Raw genomic sequence first — 19799 nt, forward strand, 5'->3', positions numbered from 1 at the left:
TAAAAAAGTGTAAAACACAAAGTAAAAAAAAAAAACAAGTTACTCATTGCATTACTTTACTTACCTTTGCTTCTCTTGGCTTTAGCTTTATTGTAGGAGACCTGTGCATACAGCAGGCTGTCATCTAAAAGAGGATGGACAGATGATCAGGATTTTTAAAAAAAAATAAATGAATTTTATTTATATTTACATCTTTCTGTTGCTCAACACAGAGCTCATCACATTAACTGACTGAAGCAGGTTCTTCCTCTGTCAAAGATGATGTTTTATGACAACCTGTTGTCATGTTTAAAAACCTGCTTCTTTTTCTGCTGCAGTTCAACGCTCCTCCATCCCTGGTCAGCAGGGTCGATGTCAAAGGGCCCTTAAGTGTCACTCCTCACTTCTCCTCCACCTCTGCCATAATCTACAATCCAGTGAGGGATATTCCTGTTCTAACTCATTTCCCATTTATACCCTCTAAAAACAATGAAAGCATGATGTGGTCTAGTCAACAGACTCCTTACATATTTCTTTACATTTTCCTTATGTTGCACATCAGGTAACTTGTACCACTAATAGTTAATTCTTTCCTTGATTTTACTGATTAAACATTCCACAGGATTAAAGATTAAACTCAGCCCATCAGCTCCTTCTTCTTTTTGGTTTTGACAAGATTTTATTTCTGTGACACATTCCTGTACATAATATGAGAGTTTTTCTATATAATTTTGGGAAATACAGATTGTCATGACAATCTTACCAGGCACAAACAATAATGGAGTCTGATAGCTACAAAAACAAACAGGGACAGTGGCTGAAGGTGATTTAGGACTGAATTTACTTCCTTTACAGGTAATTTGAGTCGATCATTGTAGTGACAGATATCAATATGTAAGCTATTTTATTTCTGTACAGTTACCAAGAGCTGTGTGCAGTTTAACTTCAGAATATAATGTTTCTTCAGCTGCTGCAGGAGCCGATTTTTCTGAAAAGAAAAAACTTATTAATTGGAAATCAGTGCCTGTAACATCTTAGTTCAAACTGATAACTGCATTTATTTATATAGTTTTCCTTAGTGTGTGGAAAAAAAAGTGTGACCAAGAAAGCAAAAGAGATGAGGTATGTATTTTATTACTTAACTTACCTTTGGCTCTCTTGGCTTTAGCTTTATTGTAGGAGACCTGTGCATACAACATGCTGTCATCTAAAAGGATGGACAGATGATCAGGACTTTAATTTTCTTTATACTTTATACTATCTTTATATAGACCTTTCTGTCAGTAAACACCAAACTCATCACATGAACTGACTAAAGGAGGTTCTTGCTCTATTAAAGATGAGATTGTATAATAACTGGGTTCTTTCTCTGCTGCTGTTCACCTTCATTTCAGTGTCAGTTCAATCCTCCAACCCTGCTCAGCAGGGTGAGTGTCAGCTCTCCCTTCCACTAAAATCAAAGCCAAATCTTAAGCATCATCTTCACTTTTCCTCCACTTCTGCCAGGATCTAAAGTCCAAAGAGGGATATTCCTGTACTAGTCTGAAGATGGGCAATGTGTCCTGAAATGCTGCTCTTTAAGGGTTTGTATTATGTTATATTAAATAATTAATCAGGAGCTTTTGCTGGCATGCGGACTTCCTTTCCTTTGTTTTTGCTTGTTTGTTGGTCCAGCACCCAGTTTGTACCTTTTTAGATTGTGTGTCTTCATCTCTTCATATTCCTGTATTAGCTCATACTGTCTCTAACCTCTTTAAAGGATGAAGTCATGATACAGTCTGATCGACATAGACTCGTCACATATTTCTTCACTTTTACTTCATGTTGCGCATCAGGTAACTCTTGTAACTAAAGTGTAAGTCTTTTCTTGAGTTTGGTGATTGAAATTTCACAGCATTAAATATTAAACTCTGCCCCTCAGTTGCTCCTTGTTTGCTTTTGAGAAGATTTTATTTCTGTGACACATACCTGCAGATAATATGAGAAAGTATGTAATAATGTTGGGGGATACAGATTGCCATGACCCTTCTACGAAGCACAAATAATAATGGAATCAGCTGGGACAAATTGCTGCTTGTCAAAAATCTAAAACAGTTATAGAGTCCATTGCCAATGACTGTTCAGTTGGGGCCCCTCAGTAATGGTTTACCCCTGATATTAGAATCACATTAAACAAGGATGCTGCCTGATTTCCAGGATATCATTTGAAATACAGAGTACTTTTTACATAATTGGAGAAAACTGAAGATACATTATACTGCCAAAAGTATTTGGTTGTCTGCCTTCACACTCATATGAACCTGAGTGACCATTCTTAATCCATAGGGTTTAATATGATATTGGCTTGTGTGTATGGGAATTTTTCACTGTTTTTCCAGAAGCACATTTGTGAGGTCACACACACTGATGTTGGATGAGAAGACCTGGCTCACAGCCTCTTACAATTTGTCAATAAATAAATAAATACAGCAACAACAACAAAACTTATTGTGGTTGAGGCTGACCTTGGAGAGGAGATGTGTGTCGGCTGCGTTGGGCTTCATCCTGGTTGATCATGTGGTTTGTAGCAGAGCTCTGATTTGTGCTCCGAGTCCTGCTGGAACATAAAATGCAGTAAAAGAGCAGATTTAATATTAAAAGAGGATGTAGTTCTAGAATGTTAAAATGAGAGAGGAGATATTTGAACCGACCTGATTAAGTGTGAATCTGTAAAAAAAGATAATTACATTTTTTTTTTATTGCAAACTGTAACAGTGCATGCAGCATTCAGGATGCATCCATGATTGTAGATAAAAAGATCATGTTCAGTCTAATGCCAGAAGAAAATGGTCTCACCCTTTGACTTTTTGAAGTGACGCAGCAGCAGCAAAAGAAAAATCAGTAAAACTCCACAAACAAGTCCAACGATCAAAGGAGCAAAAAATGAAGAGCTTTCAGCCCCGGGTGCTGCTGTAATAAATAATAGGCTCTAATTAGATTTTTATATATATTAAATGTATAATTAATTTTATTGTATGTATATGTATATATGTTCAACAAAAAGAATTTCCATGGCCACATCTACGTAGTACTACTAACAATACCAGTATTCTGAATAATAACTGAAAATATTACACACATTTTACTGCCATCCAACTGTGAGTTTATTCTTTTCCTGATTACTGAAAAAATAAAGTTTCATCTGAATTTCATATAATTTTGAATGAGTTTGTTTCTCTCCTTAACTTGGAGCCAAGAGTAACAGGATGTCCATCAGTCACAAGCAGGATGGAGCTCGCAGCCTTGGTGTCAGCTGGTGTTGTGTAATATACACTTACTTACACCATGTGGACAAAAAGTACTGGGCCACACCTCTTTTCAGGTGTTCCAGTCACATTTGCAGAGATGTTTGAAATCAAGCATCCAATCATGCAGTCTGCCTTTACAAACATTTGTTAAAGAACGTGTCATTCCAAAGGGTTCACCGAATTTGAACATTGTGCTGTAATATGGACAGTTTGTTAAATTTCTTTCCTCTTAGATGTACAATGATCAGCTGTTAGTGGTGTTATTGTAAAGTGGAAGTGTTTAGGAGCCACAACAAGTCAGCCAGGAAGTGTAAGATCACATAAACAAGTGCTGAGGCGCTAAAGTGTGTTAAAGTCTCCAACGCTCTGCTGACTCAGTAACTGCAGAGCTCCCCCGACTAAGTGGTGATGTAAAGTGTGTAATCATGGAACTGTGTTAATGAACACTCTGAAACTACAGCTTGAAATAATATTAGCTCACAAGATTGATGTCATTTGTCTGTAGCCATTGTGAATTTTTCAGTAGCGATGCAGTGGTCCAGCCAGACTAGAACTACATTCATAACTACATCTATTCTAAATGTTATATAAAGATGTTATATAAATGAAGACAGACAACATGTCTGTCTTCATTTTACTTTTTGTCTGCTTCCTCTTCAGTTCCTCTTCCTCGTCAGGAAGGATTAAAACCAGACTGAAATGCTGAGTGCATCGATTTTCACATCCAGTACTAACACTCAGCAGTATTAATACTGATCTCATTCACTTTCACCCACGCTTTCTTCTTACACAGGCCTGTAATGTATTTTGTCCTGTCAGTGTATGCTTTTTGTTTGTTCCATTTCATTATGACACTTATTTTCATTTATAAATAAGTCATTTCACTTATTCTATGCAATGCCTTCTTACTCCCACCACAAAAAAACAGATTCACCAGAAGACACGAGGCGTCATACTAGTGTAAGGTTCAGGTGCCAGAATACGCAGGAGGAGATTCACATTATAGCAGCACAGAGAAATATATTGTAGCATTTTAATTATGGGAATTCTAACTTTTAATTTCTCACCTTCATTAAGCATTCTTATGTGATTTGATTATTTATTAATGTTTAGCTTTACTTAGGCATCAGTCAGCTTTCATCCCCTTTGATTGGGGGGAAAAAAAACACCTCTCCAAAGTGCACACAATTTATCAAAACCTCACACATCACTGTTCATTTTATTAATAAAACAAATGCATCAAAACATATCAAATTTGTCTACCACTTTTGATGTGAACTTATTAAATAAAGTTTGTAAAAACATCTATTTTATGACAAATAATATATCTTCACACAGTTCACCTCTGTTGTCTAAACAAACAATTATATAGATATATTTCCCAGTACTTCAGTTTAGTTCCTTGTTCAGTGTTCCTTCCTCATGTGTCAAGCTCTTTGTGTTAAGTTTATGTCTATGTTTAGTTATCTAACTTCCTGTTCATTTTGGGAGTTTGTGTTCCATGTGTGTTTCCTTGCATTTTGCTCCCTTCGTCACATCTACTGTGATTCTGTTCAGCCTTGTTGCATTCTCCTCAGCTGTCTCCACTCCCCTGATAAACCTCCTGTATATTTATTGCCTCACTCTCCCTCTGTCCATTGTCAGAGTATAAGTTCATCTTTCCTCAGTGTCGCCCCTCTTCATTGAGTTATTTATTTAATTATTTTTGTGTTAAATTCATGGTGATTGAGACGGTGTGCTTTTGAGTGTTTTTTTTTCTTCTTCTTTTTAGTAGATGTCTATATTTGCAGGAGATTATGGGCCAGGATGACTGTCAATTTTTTTTTTTTTTAATAGAAATTGTAGCTTTGTATATTTAAAGATGTCAAACCTCTAATCTTAGGTGTGTTATATTTACACAAACATATCTTTTTTACTGAGGTGATGGACCAAACGATCAGCAATGCCCTCCCTATAACAGTTGAACAGCACATCTTTTAATACTGTTGACCATAACATTTTATTACAGAGGTTAGAGCATGCCATAGGTATTGAAGGTACTGCGCTGCACAGACTTGAATCATATGTAACTAATAGATTCCAGTTTGTTCATGTAAATGGGGAGTCTTCTTCACACACCAATGTTAATTATGGAGTTCCACAGGGTTCTGTGCTAGGACCAATTCTATTTACAGTATACATGCTTATCTTAGGCAGTATTATTATAAAGCATTCTATACATGTTATGCAAATGATACCCAGTTTTATCTAGCCATAAATCCAGATGGCACACATCAATTACGTAGCCTGTAGGAGTGTGTAAAAGACCAAAAAGGCCTGGATGACCTCTAAATTCCTGCTTCTAAATTCAGATAAAACTGAAGTTCTTAGAAAAATGATGTCAAACCAGATACTTACTCTGGATGGCATTACTTTGGCCTCCAGCAAGGCTGTGAGAAATCTCGGAGTCATTTTTGAGCAGGATATGTCCTTCAATGAACATATTAAACAAATATGTAGGACTGCTTTTTTCACATTTACACAATACTTCTAAAATTAGAAACATCCTTTCTCAGACTGATGTTGAAAAGCTAATTCATGCATTTATTACTTCTAGGCTGGACTATTGTAATTCATTATTACGCTGTACTAAAAGGTCCCTAAAAAGCTTTCAGCTGATTCAAAATGTTCCAGCTACAGTATTGACAGGGACTAGAAAGTTAAATCTAGAATAGAATTTAAAATCCTTCTCCTCACATACCAGGTCTTGAATAATCAGGCCCCATCTTATCTCAAAGACCTTATAGTACCATATCACCCAAATAGAGCACTTCGCTCTCAGACTGCATGCTTACTTGTGGTTCCTAGGATACTTAAGAGTAGAATGGGAGGCAGAGCCTTCAGCTTTCAGGCCCCTCTTCTGTGGACAGCTTCCAGCTTGGATTCGAGAGACAGACACCCTCTCTATTTTTAACATTAGGTTTAAAACTTTCCTTTATGATCAAGCTTATAGTTAGAGCTGGATCAGGTGACCCTGAACCAGCCCTTAGTTATGCTGCAATAGCCCCAGGCTGCTGGGAGTTTTTCTTCTTCACCCACCTTTACTTTCTATGATTTTATAAGTCACTCTGCATTTAATCATTAGTTACTATTAATCTCTGGCTCTCTTTTACAGGATGTCTTTTGTCTTGTCTCTCTCCCCTCAGCCCCAACTGGTTGCAGCAGATGGCTGCCCCTCCCTGAGCCTGGTTCTGCTGGAGGTTTCTTCCTGTTAAAAGGGAGTTTTTCCTTCCCACTGTCACCAAGTGCTGCTCACAGGGGGTCGTTTTTCGGTTTTCTCTGTAATTATTGCAGGGTCTTTACCTTACAATATAAAACACCTTGAGGCAACTGTGACATTTGTAAAATGTAGATCACACAACAAACATGACTTACTTGTTGCTGACAGTGTGAAGGCTTCACTCCACTCTGTTGAAGAATATGAGTCATCTCTGTGTCGACTCTTACACATGTAGTCTCCACTGCTGGACTCAGAAACTCTGAATGTCAAATAATTATTGTGTGTCCACTGTGTGGTTTGATTGTGTACTTTCCATTGATACTCCCACTCAGTGGGTTCACCTCCTTCCTGCACCTCACATGTCAGAGTGATCGTCTCACCGCTGAATATCTGAGTCCAGTTGTGTTGTTGTTGTTTTACAGCAACTTTATTGGAAACTGTTTACAGATGTTAACAGTTGAGATACAAACAGAAACATGAAATCAACAGAGAAAACTTAACATTGTATGTTTGCTAATCATGAGTGAATGTTTCAAACTAAATTACTGAACTCACAGGTTATCTCAATGCTGACTTCATCACTTATATCAGTGTAGAAAACTGGGTTTCCTCTTCTTCCTCTGCAGCGGTAGATTCCTCCTTGAGATACTCTGATAACTCTGTTTGGTTGATCATCTCTTCTGATTTGAACCTCAGTGGTTGTTTGGGTGCGTCTGAACCACTCGTATTTCCACTCAGCAGAGCTCCCCACAGAGCAGGTCAGTGTCACGATGCCCCCTACTGGTATGATTGTTGTTCCTGCTGTCAGTGTGGCCCTGGGTTTACCTGTAGTTATGAAATAGAAGGAAAAATATGCACACAGGATTTAGTATAAAGCCAAAAAACATACAAAAGTTGACATATATATATATATATATATATATATATATATATATATATATATATATATATATATATATATATATATGATAAATGATTAGTTATAAAAATCTCTGAGTGATGCTGAGCTACATTTTAAAAGTATTTTACATTATGCAACTTTTCACTTAGCGTAAAATCTCTAAATTTTATATCTATAAATTTCTTTATTGGTTTTTGTTGTTCTTTTTTTTCTCTGTATGTAAGTGAGGAATTGGAACGCTGATTCTCTGGTGGCTGTTTGACGCTTGCCTCTGAGTGCCGGTCAGGACACAAACTGGAGATCGCTCGGTTGGTTATAGCACTTTATTGCAGGTTTGGGGTAGGGGTGCGTGGGTGTGTGGTTCTACAAATCAGCAAACATTACAGTAAGGTCAGTACACTGACTCAGGTAATTGTCAGAATGAAAGTAATTTCCACACATGCATACCAAGTCAAGCAACATATACATACACAAGCAACAATAATAGTTAAACAGATATAACCCAGCTAAACTTATAAAGGAGTAACTCAGTCCACCTTAGCTCAAACCTACTAATAAAAGGTCACAGGGGCCATCTAGTGGCATAAACTGAAAATGGCATCCCCGCCTCGCTAGTGCAAAAGGTAACATTATTCAACAAAAGTCCCCGGCACACAAGCTACAAATGGGCAATTTACAAATTGTCATAACACAGAGTATAATGAAGCATGCTGTAATACTAGTACCTTGTGTCTATACAAGCTACACGGCAGGCTATCTTATCAGCTACAATATCAAAGGAGCTAACAGTGGTGGCTAATGAGCTATTGCTGCTACCTAAACTCAGTCAGAATAACTCAAACATTCAAACATACATGATACATTAATAAGCCGTCAAGAACCAGTCAAACATTACAGATAGGGACTACTCACTTTAGGTCAAGAACACACCACCACACGAACTGGACTGGACTGGTTTGCTCGGCAGCCCCACTCCCATGCTCAACATACCTGCAAGTGAGTGAGGAGCATCACTTCCCCTACCAGTCCAGTAGGTGGGGCGTTACTACACAACAAACGTCGTAAAACAGGAGACACTAAATAGGTCCGGGCCTTTCTAACAGCCGCCCCCAAATGTACAAAGTACATTTGAATCATAGAAAGGCGTCTCAGGGTTGGGAGGTTGCTCTCCGCATACTATCTTCCGCTCCCTCAGGAAACGCAGGGAGAACGACCATCCTGGCCACTGGTCGTGTGTAAACCTTGTCTTTGATTTGCACTTCAGCTGATTGGATGCGGCCATCTCCACTCTGGTGCACCTTGATTACTCGACCAATTGGCCAAAGTGCTCTTGGGAGTTGTGGATCCATCAGCATAACTATCGCACCTTCCACAAGGTTAGTTTGATCAACTTGCCATTTCTGTCTGACTTGTAAATGGGGGAGGTACTCTCGAATGAACCTCATCCAGAAATGATCCGCTAACACTTGCGAGTGACGCCAGCACCGTCGACCAAGCAGTTCAGTCTCTGGATAGACAACCTGTGGCAGTGATCCATCTGGCCGCCCCATCAGCAAGTGATTGGGGGTCACAGGGTCAAGGTCAGCAACACTGGAAGACACATAGCCCAGTGGCTTTGAATTGAGGATGCCTTCAACCTCAATAAGAACAGTCCTAAGGACTTCTTCAGTCACTGGCTGGGCCCCCACGGTTGCATAGAGGGCTGTCTTCACAGAGCGAATTTCTCTTTCCCATACACCACCGAAGTGGGGAGCACCAGGTGGATTAAACTTGAAGTCAATCTTTTGCTTGGCCAGGATCTGTTGCAACTCAGGAGATAATTCCATCATAGTTTCCCGTAGCTCCCTTTCTGCTCCTCGGAAGTTAGTGCCCTGATCTGATATAATCTCTGTGGGTGTCCCTCGGCGAGGGATGAATCTCCTCAAAGCCATGAGGTATGAGTCAACATCAATATGTGCCAGAATGTCGAGATGTACTGCTCTAGTTGTCAAGCACTTAAAGATGATGCCCCATCTCTTCTCTGTGCGTCATCCGATTTTAACCTGGAATAGACCAAAGCAGTCTATTCCAGTGGAGTAGAAGGCTGGCTTGAAAAGACGCAGACGGGCCACTGGCAGGTCCGCCATCTGGGGAACCACTGGCTTGGCTTTCCATCGCTGGCAATCCGGGCAGGTGGCTTGGTACCGGCGGATGGCCTCTCTACCCCGCAGTATCCAGAAAGCTCGGCGGATTTCCGCGAACAGTCTCTCGGGTCCCGGATGACATAAGCATCGGTCATAATCTTGTATCAGAAGTGGTTTGGGTCCAATACAATAGGGTGTCTTGAGCTCAGTTCCAAGTCTGCAGCATATCGCAGTCTCCCTCCCACTCGGATCAGTTCTCCTGATTCATCCAACTCCGGGGACAGGGCTCGTAGCCGACTGCTCGGGGGGACCGGTTTCCCTGCTTTAAGAAGCTGCATGTCATCAGGGAAGCTTTCCTGCTGCATTTTGGTGATAATGTATGTCTCCGCTTTGCGATAGTGATCAGCAGTCAATTCTCCTCCTTGGCCAGCCGCCCCGTATAACTTCTCCACAGTTCCCTCAATCAATTCCTTCCAGCTACTGTAGGCCTCAGTTTTTGGGGTACACTTTACTGGTCTGGAAATGGTGCCTGAGAAGGCGGAGTTCCGTAGCTCTGACTTATCTTCTCCCTCCAGCTTAGGAGGCGGCTTAATGGGCCAGCTGTCTTGATTGTAGAGGAGGAATGGGGGTCCTTGACTCCATCTATTTGGCTCCGCCAGCTCCTTCAAGGTTCGGCCCCTGGTGATGTCGTCAGCTGGGTTTCTTGCGGAGTCAACATACCTCCATGAGTGTGGGTCTCTTAGGTCCTGAATTTCTGCTATGTGGGTACCCACAAAAACTTTAAAGCGGCATGATTCTGATTGTAACCACACCAGCACAGTAGTAGAGTCTGTCCACAAAGTCAGACTGTCAATCTTCAGTGTAAGCTCGGTTTGCAGGAGTTTTGCTAACTGAGCCCCTGTCACAGCAGCACACAGCTCTAGGCGAGGCATGGACATCTGACGTTTGGGTGCCACCCGGGAGCGAGCCAGCAGAAATGAAAGGTGGATTCCACCTTGGCTATCCACAGTTCTGAGGTAGGCAACCGATCCGTAGGCCTGCTCTGAGGCATCACAGAACACATGCAGCTGCCTGTTGATGGCTGAGAGGTTGGGGTTAACCAGAGTGCAGGGTCTGGGCAGCCCAATGTGAGCTAATGTAGGTAGCTCACTCTCCCACTCCTCCCACAATTGCTTCGAATCCTGGGGAAGAAGGGGGTCATCCCAGTCTCGATGTTTCTCCCAGAAACGGCAGAGTAACGCTTTGGCACGAGTGGTGTAGGGCAAGATGTATCCCAGGGGATCATATTGCGGAGCAAGAACCTTATAAATATTCCGCAGGGTTAGTGTCCCATAATGTAAGGGTCGATGCTTGTAGCCGAGGGTGTCGTTGTGGACATGCCAGCTGAGGCCGAGTATGCTTTCTGGGGTTTCAGACTTGTCCTGAGCTAGCCAGAGTTCACTGGTGTTGGAGCGGGCTTCTTCCAGAAGATGACTGATCACGTCTGGGCATTGCTCGCCCACTAACGAATCTCAAATCCCCCTGACAAGAGAAGTGCCCTTAGTTTATTGATCAGGGCTTTGGCTTCCTCCTGAGTAGGCAAGCTCTGGAGACAGTTGTCGACATAAAAGCATCTCTCCACCGAGTACCGCACGTCCTCCCCGACCGTGCTGTGATCCTCCACGTGACGCTGGAGGACATAGGTCACAAAGCAGGGGCTACAGGAGGTCCCAAATGGTAGAACCTGCCACTCATAAACATCTGGTACACGATCCCGCACTAAATTACACCACACAAATCGCAGCAGGGATCTGTCTTTTGGGAGGAGGCGGACTTGGTGAAACATGCCTTTGATGTCTCCGCTGATGGCGATGGCATGTTCACGAAACCGGAGCAGAACTCCCAGCAGCGAGGCACCGAGGGTAGGCCCTGGCAGCAGGAAGTCATTCAGGCTGAGACTTTGGTAGACATGAGAACAGTTAAATACAAGCCGGTTCTTGTTGTTATGGCTCACCATGTGATGGGGGATAAACCATGACTCCGTCTCCGGTGGGAGGGCTTGGGGGTCCAACTTAGCCACTGCACCAGCTTGTATCAGTTTCTGTATCTCCTCACAATAGGCTGCTGCATGCTCTGGGTCTTTGGAGAGGCGCCTCTCTGTATTTTGCAGGTTAGGCATGACTGACTCCTGGAAAGCCTGGAGGACAGGCATATCCCCTTTCCGTAATAGCGGAGTCGCGTAACGGAGGGTTCCTCTGATGTTCGCTCGTATTGTCTCCCTCTTCAATAATCCGATCGCCTCATTATCGTGTTTGGATCGTGTCACAGCCTTCTCGTCCTGGTATGGGAGGATGTCGGCCTTCCAGAGCTTCTCCACATTTCTGAGTAATTCCGCCACCTGGGGGGTGGCTACTGTGAACAGGCACTGTCGTGGCTGTAGACACCTCTCTAGAGATTTCATAGGGCCCTGAAGAGTCCACCCCAATCTGGTACGCACTGCAGCAGGGCCACCAGGGGGACCCAACCGAATGGGCTCAACTGAAGTAATGAGATGGGGATGGTCAGTGCCTATGAGTAGTAATGGCTGTGCATTTTTAAAGGAAGGCAGCGGAAGTCCTAACAGATGTTTGTATTGTTTCTGCAGGCTGTCAAAAGGATAAGAGTGCTCAGCGAGTCCCAGGTGATCAGCAGTGAATGCGCCGTTAATGGCAAAGCGGCGGTGCTTACTGGACGCAGGAGAGATGTGAAATGACACTGATGCCCCATTTAGGGTTTGAATATCTTGTCTGATGGTTCTCAGGTCTAGGGTTTCAGGGGTTCCTTGTAGGCCAAGACTCTGTGCAGCAGCTGGCAGTAGCATTGTACGCTCTGAACCATTGTCCAGCAGAGCATATGTGTTTAGGCTCTGATTGTTGTGGTGTAAGGTCACTTGGACAACTTTCAACAGGACCCTGCTGAAGTCTGGTGGGCGGTCCAGGTACAGGGTCTCAGTGGTGGTGCTAACCAAACAACTCTCTGCACTGATTGTCCCCTTTGCTTCCTTGGTATTCACCTCGTGGAGCACCTGAAGGTGTTTCCCTTGACAGAGTCCACAAAGTTTCCGTAGGTCACAGTGGGCTGCTTGATGAGCTCTAGCACATCGCCAGCATTTGTTATGAGTCCTTATCCACTGGGACAGTTGGTCTTTTGTCAGTTGCTGAATGGCTGAACATTGGCTGAGGTAGTGCTCACTGCTCTCACAGTGGGGGCAATATGGCCTCCCTTTACCGGGCTTCTTCTTCTGGAAGTTGGTGGTCCCTGGATTCTCCTTGGATCCATGCAGAATGGTAATGGCTTTAAGTTTCTGATGCCCCGACTTGTCTCTCGCTGCAACAACATGGGGATGGCTATCATAATCATGACACCATGCCTCATACTGCAGCCATTCTGATAAATCCACCAGAGTGTATACCCTGTTCGGACTGCGAAACATAGCCCGTCTAAAGTCTGCTCATTGCTCTGCTGGTAGCTTACTCAGCAGGCGAGCTACATGGGATCCACATCTCAGTTCAGCTTCACCCTCTGGACCCAGCGTTTTAAGCATGCCTACCAGGGAGCGTACTTGTAGCGATGGCATCCCCCCGCCGAATATCAGGCGAATCCATAACCCTGGTTATTCGGTTCAGAGCAATCTGGTGGGGCTGACCAAATTTCTCATTCAGGCCTCCATGGTGTCTGAATAGGGAGTAGGAGAATTAAGGTAGGACTCAGCAACAAGCCTTGCCTCGTCCAGCCTGAGATGGTCTACCAAAATCTGGTATTTAAACAGTTCAGTGGCGTCTGGAGGTAGTAGGTTGGTCAAAGCTATCTTCAGCCGGGCAAAATCAATAGGGTCCCGTGAAGAAGGGGATGCTCGGCCGTGGGCCTCTGTATGTTGCTTCCGCAACAGTTATGGGATTATAGGGAGGCTGTGACATCTGTGATGACTCTGCCCCTCTACTCTGGCTTACAGGTATAGGGTCCGTATAATGGATACGGTGATTCTCTGGTCTTGGCCCGATCTGTGGAGGGTTGAGATGCCACTGAGGTTGTTCATAACCATGTTTCGACTTGCTGTGAGGGTGCTGCGTCACCCAGCTTCCACGCTCTGGTGAAACTGATTTCCCTGCTGCTGATGCCTCGGGGATCTGGTGACCAGTAGCTTGGGCCTTTATGACCTGAAGGTCAGCCATCAGTTTCTCTAACATACTTAGCATTGGCTCAGCGCCAAGAGAATGATCAAGTCCATCCTCGGGTCCAGGCCAGGGTGGAGGATCAGGCCAGTCATCATCAATATCCTCTTCCTCCTGAACAGGTGGAGGGGGTGGTGCATACATAGGAGGGCCCGGGCTAGGTCCTGGGTCAGGTGGTGGCCTACTTTTCTGGCTTGATCCCATCATGCTTTCGGCCTCTTCTCTGAATTGTCTGAACTCAGCCAGCTCTGCGTGCAGGGCCCGTTGAGAACGCTGCAGCTCCAATCTTTCTCTGTGCAGATGTTCTAGCTCTGCCGCATAACAGGACGAAGGGCTCACTGATCTTCTGCGCCGGGAGTAAGGTGTAGAGAAGTCGACATGTGCCTCCCCGGGCTCTCTCTGTGTCTGCCATGATCCTTGACCTGGGCGTGTTGGAGTGGTTGTGGCCCCTGCCTGAGAGCAAGCCCACTCATCTAGTGTAAAGTCCCACTGAGCTCTGTGACCACTCAGTGAAGAGGGGAAGGGTGTCATCTCGGCAGCTCCCTCGCGGTCCGAATGTGGGTCCTCTTCCTCTCCAAAACTCCTCCGGGTACTCTGGGGGTGGAATGGCATGTGCCTTCTCGGTTACCTGTACTCTGTCTCGTAATCTTCTAAGTGTGCAGGTGGGCGGGTCAGCCGCTTAGGCCTAACTGCACGGTCTTCTCCAGCATGCATGATGAATCAGAGGTAAGCGTCCATCCGGCTCGAAGGACCACTTTGTAAGTGAGGAATTGGAACGCTGATTCTCTGGTGGCTGTTTGACGCTTGCCTCTGAGTGCCGGTCAGGACACAAACTGGAGATCGCTCGGTCGGTTATAGCACCTTAATTCAGGTTTGGGGTAGGGGTGCGTGGGTGTGTGGTTCTACAAATCAGCAAACATTACAGTAAGGTCAGTACACTGACTCAGGTAATTGTCAGAATGAAAGTAATTTCCACACATGCATACCAAGTCAAGCAACATATACATACACAAGCAACAATAATAGTTAAACAGATATAACCCAGCTAAACTTATAAAGGAGTAACTCAGTCCACCTTAGCTCAAACCTACTAATAAAAGGTCACAGGGGCCATCTAGTGGCATAAACTGAAAATGGCATCCCCGCCTCGCTAGTGCAAAAGGTAACATTATTCAACAAAAGCCCCCGGCACACAAGCTACAAATGGGCAATTTACAAATTGTCATAACACAGAGTATAATGAAGCATGCTGTAATACTAGTACCTTGTGTCTATACAAGCTACACGGCAGGCTATCTTATCAGCTACAATATCAAAGGAGCTAACAGTGGTGGCTAATGAGCTATTGCTGCTACCTAAACTCAGTCAGAATAACTCAAACATTCAAACATACATGATACATTAATAAGCCGTCAAGAACCAGTCAAACATTACAGATAGGGACTACTCACTTTAGGTCAAGAACACACCACCACACGAACTGGACTGGACTGGTTTGCTCGGCAGCCCCACTCCCATGCTCAACATACCTGCAAGTGAGTGAGGAGCATCACTTCCCCTACCAGTCCAGTAGGTGGGGCGTTACTACACAACAAACGTCGTAAAACAGGAGACACTAAATAGGTCCGGGTCTTTCTAATACTGTAATTAGGGATTTTATTTTTCAACAGAGTCTGTCTCAAAATTGGAATACTACTACAGTAACTCAGGTTGTAGATCTGTAAACAAACCCAGTATAGCTTTGTCCATTCTCTGACCTGAATAAGTTACACTGAACGTAAACTAATACAGTTCACTGAAGGACACACAGTGATGGATTAAGAGGGCTCTCTCTGGTTTTAGGCTTAGATGATACTAACATCAGTCACCTTAAATTTAGGGCAGCACGGTGGCGCAGTGGTTAGCACTGCTGCCTCACAGTTAGAATACCATCTGGAAGGCCTGGGTTCGATTCCACCTTGGCCCAGGCCTCTCCCTCTCTCTGTGTGGAGTTTGCATGTTCTCCCCGTGCTTGCGTGGGTTTCCTCCGGGTACTCCGGTTTCCTCCCACATTCCAAAGACATGCACTTACTGGGGTTAGGTTAATTGGCTAATCTAAATTGCCCATAGGTGTGAATGAGAGCATGAATGTGAGTGTGAAAGGTTGTTTGTCTCTCTGTGTTGGCCCTGCGACAGGCTGGCGACCTGTACAGGGTGTACCCTGCCTCTCGCCCTATGACAGCTGGGATAGGCTCCAGCCCCCCCGCGACCCTGAACAGGATAAGCGGAAGTGAATGGATGGATGGACCTTAAATTTAATGAATATTTTGATGTTTTTTCTTTTTAATATAATTTTATCTGCAGTTGTTGTTTTACATTAAAACACACATGTAGTAATGGTGATCACAGAGTCTGTGAGTATTTTAGTGCTGTGTACACTGTGAGCAAAGTAACAGGTAAAATACAGACGTCCTGGTTAAAGTTTCACAGCATCAGAAAAAGTTTCCATGACAACATTAATTAAATCAACTCTCTATTTTATTATTCAGATTAGTATTTGAACAGAGATCATAAATTTATGCTATTGTCACTGAGGACTTACCTGATACAGTTACAGAGACAGTGTTACTGCTCTTTGTATAAAATGAGCTCTTCCAATGACCAGAGCACTGATATTCACCACTGTAACTTGCAGATGTCATTTCTAATATGTAGTATTTGTGTGTGTTGTAGGGGACAATTTCTCGACCATCCTTGTTGAGTTTGTATTCCCAGTCAGTGTCTGCTCCTTCATTCATGTCACACACGAAGGTAACAAACTCTCCAATGAGAAAACTGGACCAGTTGGGTTCAATAGTTAACACAGCATCTAGAATCCAACACAACCACAACATTAACAATCTAACACACTATTATGATTTAAGCCTGGCACAATCTGTATAGATATGTTCCTAAAATAATAACTATATTGATAAATACATAAATAAATAAAAATAGAAATGAAAGTGCTCAACATCGATGCAGCAGGTTGAGATGAATCTTTAGTAAGGAAACGAAAAAGTGAAAGTGTTCAGTCACCTTGAGCGTGTCCAGTGCAGAGGAGCGTACAGAGCACTACAATAAAGGCAGAAACTTCAGACTTCATCAAACTAAAGACACACTCAAATATGGCAGAAATAAAACACTTGGGCTTTTAGCAGTGGCTGCTGTGATTGGCTGCATTTTAGATTAAGATGTAAAATGCATCAAATGATCACAGATGCAGAAACAAACCTTTCTTAGGTAAACTAAAGCAGCTCCACTCTAATCTGAGTCAGTGCACTAAAATCTAATCCAGGCTACAAACAACCATGTTGATAACAAACATGAGAGTCCTCTGTTCAAATGAACTGAAATGCTCCAAATGACTGATACTCTGTTCTTCTCACTGAAACATGTTTATCAGTCAGTATGAATCAAACTATAGAAGTCAGTGATGTACTCACAGAATAGGCCCAGCTCACAGAGCAAAGTGGGTCCCATCCTCACATCCAGCAGCGACACGTCTGAAAACTTCTAAAACTTCCTGTAAAGAGAAAGAGTGAAGCAGCAGCTACGACACACCAACAACTGTGAGAACACAAAGACTTTTTTAACTTCTCTCTGCTTCCTTCCTTTGACACAGAAATGACACAACTGAGCAGGTCTGACCACAGCATGTGTGACATGTTTATCCTCTCCTGCTGCTGCAGAAACATGTCAGGCAGATTTTTGTGAAAAGGCCTGTGATATATTTAACAACAATAGAAAGACAGCAAGGTATAATAGACATATGTGAGGCTGACGGAGTGTCTAAAGAGTCAAAATGCAAATATCCCAAGTCTTCTCACAGACCCAGATACAGTTTTTACATAAACCAATATTCAATACTCACTGCTGCTGCTACTTTGCAAGGAACCATGATTGGCTGATGGTACACCAAAGAGTACTGTGCAAAATCATTTATTTGGTTCAAGTACATAACAAATACATTTTTATCTAGAATGAATAAAGTAATCTGTCCAAGGTGTAGTCCACCTTTCACCCGAAGACAGCTGGGATAGACTCCAGCTCATCTGTAATTCAAAGTTTTATAACCAGTTAAACCAAATAGATTCCTAAATGAAAAGACTATCAACTGATAAACAGAGATGCCATACTCACAGATAGTAAATGATCTAAAAATGCTTCACTTTTCATTTTAACCACTGCATCACTCATAATGATTCATGTCATGATAACTCATAACATGAAATTCTGGTTTTGTCACAAGTTCTCCCACAGGAAGTGAGTGAGCTAGAGCAAAACAGAAATAGTGTCTTTAAACAGAAGTGAGCATGGGGTGAAATGAAGCCCTGAAGGCTGGGAGTGGCAAACAAGCAAAAATACGGTTTCAACATGTGTTCATCTTGTTTGGTTCCTGATAAGTGTTTTTTTTTTTTAAACAGATGTTACACAACAGCCTAACAAAGTGACAGAGAGAATTAATGCTGTATGCATCACTAATCAAGAGAAGCGGCAATAAAAGGAAGTAAGAAGTTCAGCAGTGTCATGTCAGGCTGTGTGGCTGGAGGGGTTAGACCTAAAATGCAGGACTCAGAAGAGGGTAAACTTAAAGTGGTTTATTAGGATGATGAAACTGAAAACAAAAACGAACCTACACCAGGACAGAAGCAAGACCCAAACTGGGGAGGAACAGGGAGCCACAGAACAGGGAGCTATGATGACAACACATCAAAGGACAGATGAAAACTGAGGGCTTAAATACACAATAGGTAATCAGGGCAAGAGGAAACAGCAGGGCACAGCAGGTGAAGCAAATGAGACTAATAACATAGGGGAAGCAAAACTAAACACAAAGCACAGGGAACACAAGACTGGCAAAATAAAACAGGAAGTGACTAACCAAGGTACATGCTGACTACATACAGGGGACTGGCACACAGACACGGGACAGAGACGCAGACTAGTCACAACACTAGGAATAAAACTCAACATAAAAACACAGGAGGTCAGGATCAAGACAAAATGACAAAACAGACAAGACTATGGACGCAGGGGAGACAGGGACAAAGGGAACAAGAGTATCAAAACAAACTGGGAAATAACAAAACTCAGGGAAAATAAAACTAAACACAAAACGCTGGGCAGACGGCCCAGGACCATGACACAGCAGTACACAGTTGCTATGGAAATCAGATGCTAGCAAATACAGCTGTGCTCGCTGCACTTTTAGTGTCCTCCAAACTGAGGTCCTAACCATGGCAGTTGTTATTTGTCGTTTCTGTTTTCAGAATTCTTTTTCCTTTTTATTAATTAAGAAAATCTTAGTGTTTTAATCGTCGTTGATGTTAGAACAAATGTAAAATCTATAATCCAAACGTTTCTGTCCCCCACACTTGCAGCAAAATTTGTTATAATCAACAAATCAAAGTTGGTGAATGTTTAAATTCCCTTTTGTGTCACAAGTTTGCCACGTTTGTTGTGTTTTTCTGTGGTTTTGATTAGGAACAGTGGCATCTAGTGGTCAATAGCCATAAGCAGAGTTAGGGAAGTAGCCATGTTAGCTCAAGTACTCAAGGCTCAAATGAGTCTTAATGTCATCCGTGAGCCTTGGCAATTCATCATCTGTAAGTCTAGAACTACACCATAGTTTTGTCTTGTGTTAATCAATGTTTTGTCCCTTTGACTGCACAAGAATTTCTATGTACCTAAACCCACAGTCCCACGGTCAAAAGGCAAGAGCCCCAGAGAGCCAGAGGCAATGAGAATAGGCTGTGCACATGAAAAAAAAAACAATAGTAGCCAATGTAGCTGCTCCTATTGTCCTTCACTCATTAGCTAACATAACTGACATAACTGTTAGTTTACCTGTTTCCGACAGGTAAACTAACAGAAACATTACTGTAAAAACATTAACAGGGTATCAACGCAAAGCACTAACTCTAAAATATACTAATCCAGATTTGACGTCACAGCTCGAGGGTGCCGGCGTTTTAAACACTCACACACTGCAGTGATGCTGCTGTGGAAGGAAAGCTCTGCTTTGCATTCAGATTTATT

At 42.9% G+C, this 19799-nt stretch overlaps 1 protein-coding gene across 1 annotated transcript in view; it reads right to left on the reverse strand.

Moving 5' to 3' along the window:
- Nucleotides 1–19799, reverse strand: part of LOC115797050 (Fc receptor-like protein 5) — a 36073-nt gene that overhangs the window by 242 nt on the left and 16032 nt on the right. The window contains exons 7-14 of the mRNA XM_030753529.1: nt 7081–7350; nt 6681–6962; nt 2815–2928; nt 2670–2685; nt 2484–2572; nt 1127–1186; nt 902–967; nt 61–124 (exon numbers count right to left, since the gene is read on the reverse strand). Of these exons, the coding sequence (XP_030609389.1) occupies nt 61–124; nt 902–967; nt 1127–1186; nt 2484–2572; nt 2670–2685; nt 2815–2928; nt 6681–6962; nt 7081–7350 (961 nt within the window). The remainder of the gene's footprint in view (nt 1–60; nt 125–901; nt 968–1126; nt 1187–2483; nt 2573–2669; nt 2686–2814; nt 2929–6680; nt 6963–7080; nt 7351–19799) is intronic.

Source organism: Archocentrus centrarchus, chromosome 18, assembly GCF_007364275.1.
Source record: "Archocentrus centrarchus isolate MPI-CPG fArcCen1 chromosome 18, fArcCen1, whole genome shotgun sequence".
Lineage (NCBI taxonomy): Eukaryota > Metazoa > Chordata > Actinopteri > Cichliformes > Cichlidae > Archocentrus > Archocentrus centrarchus.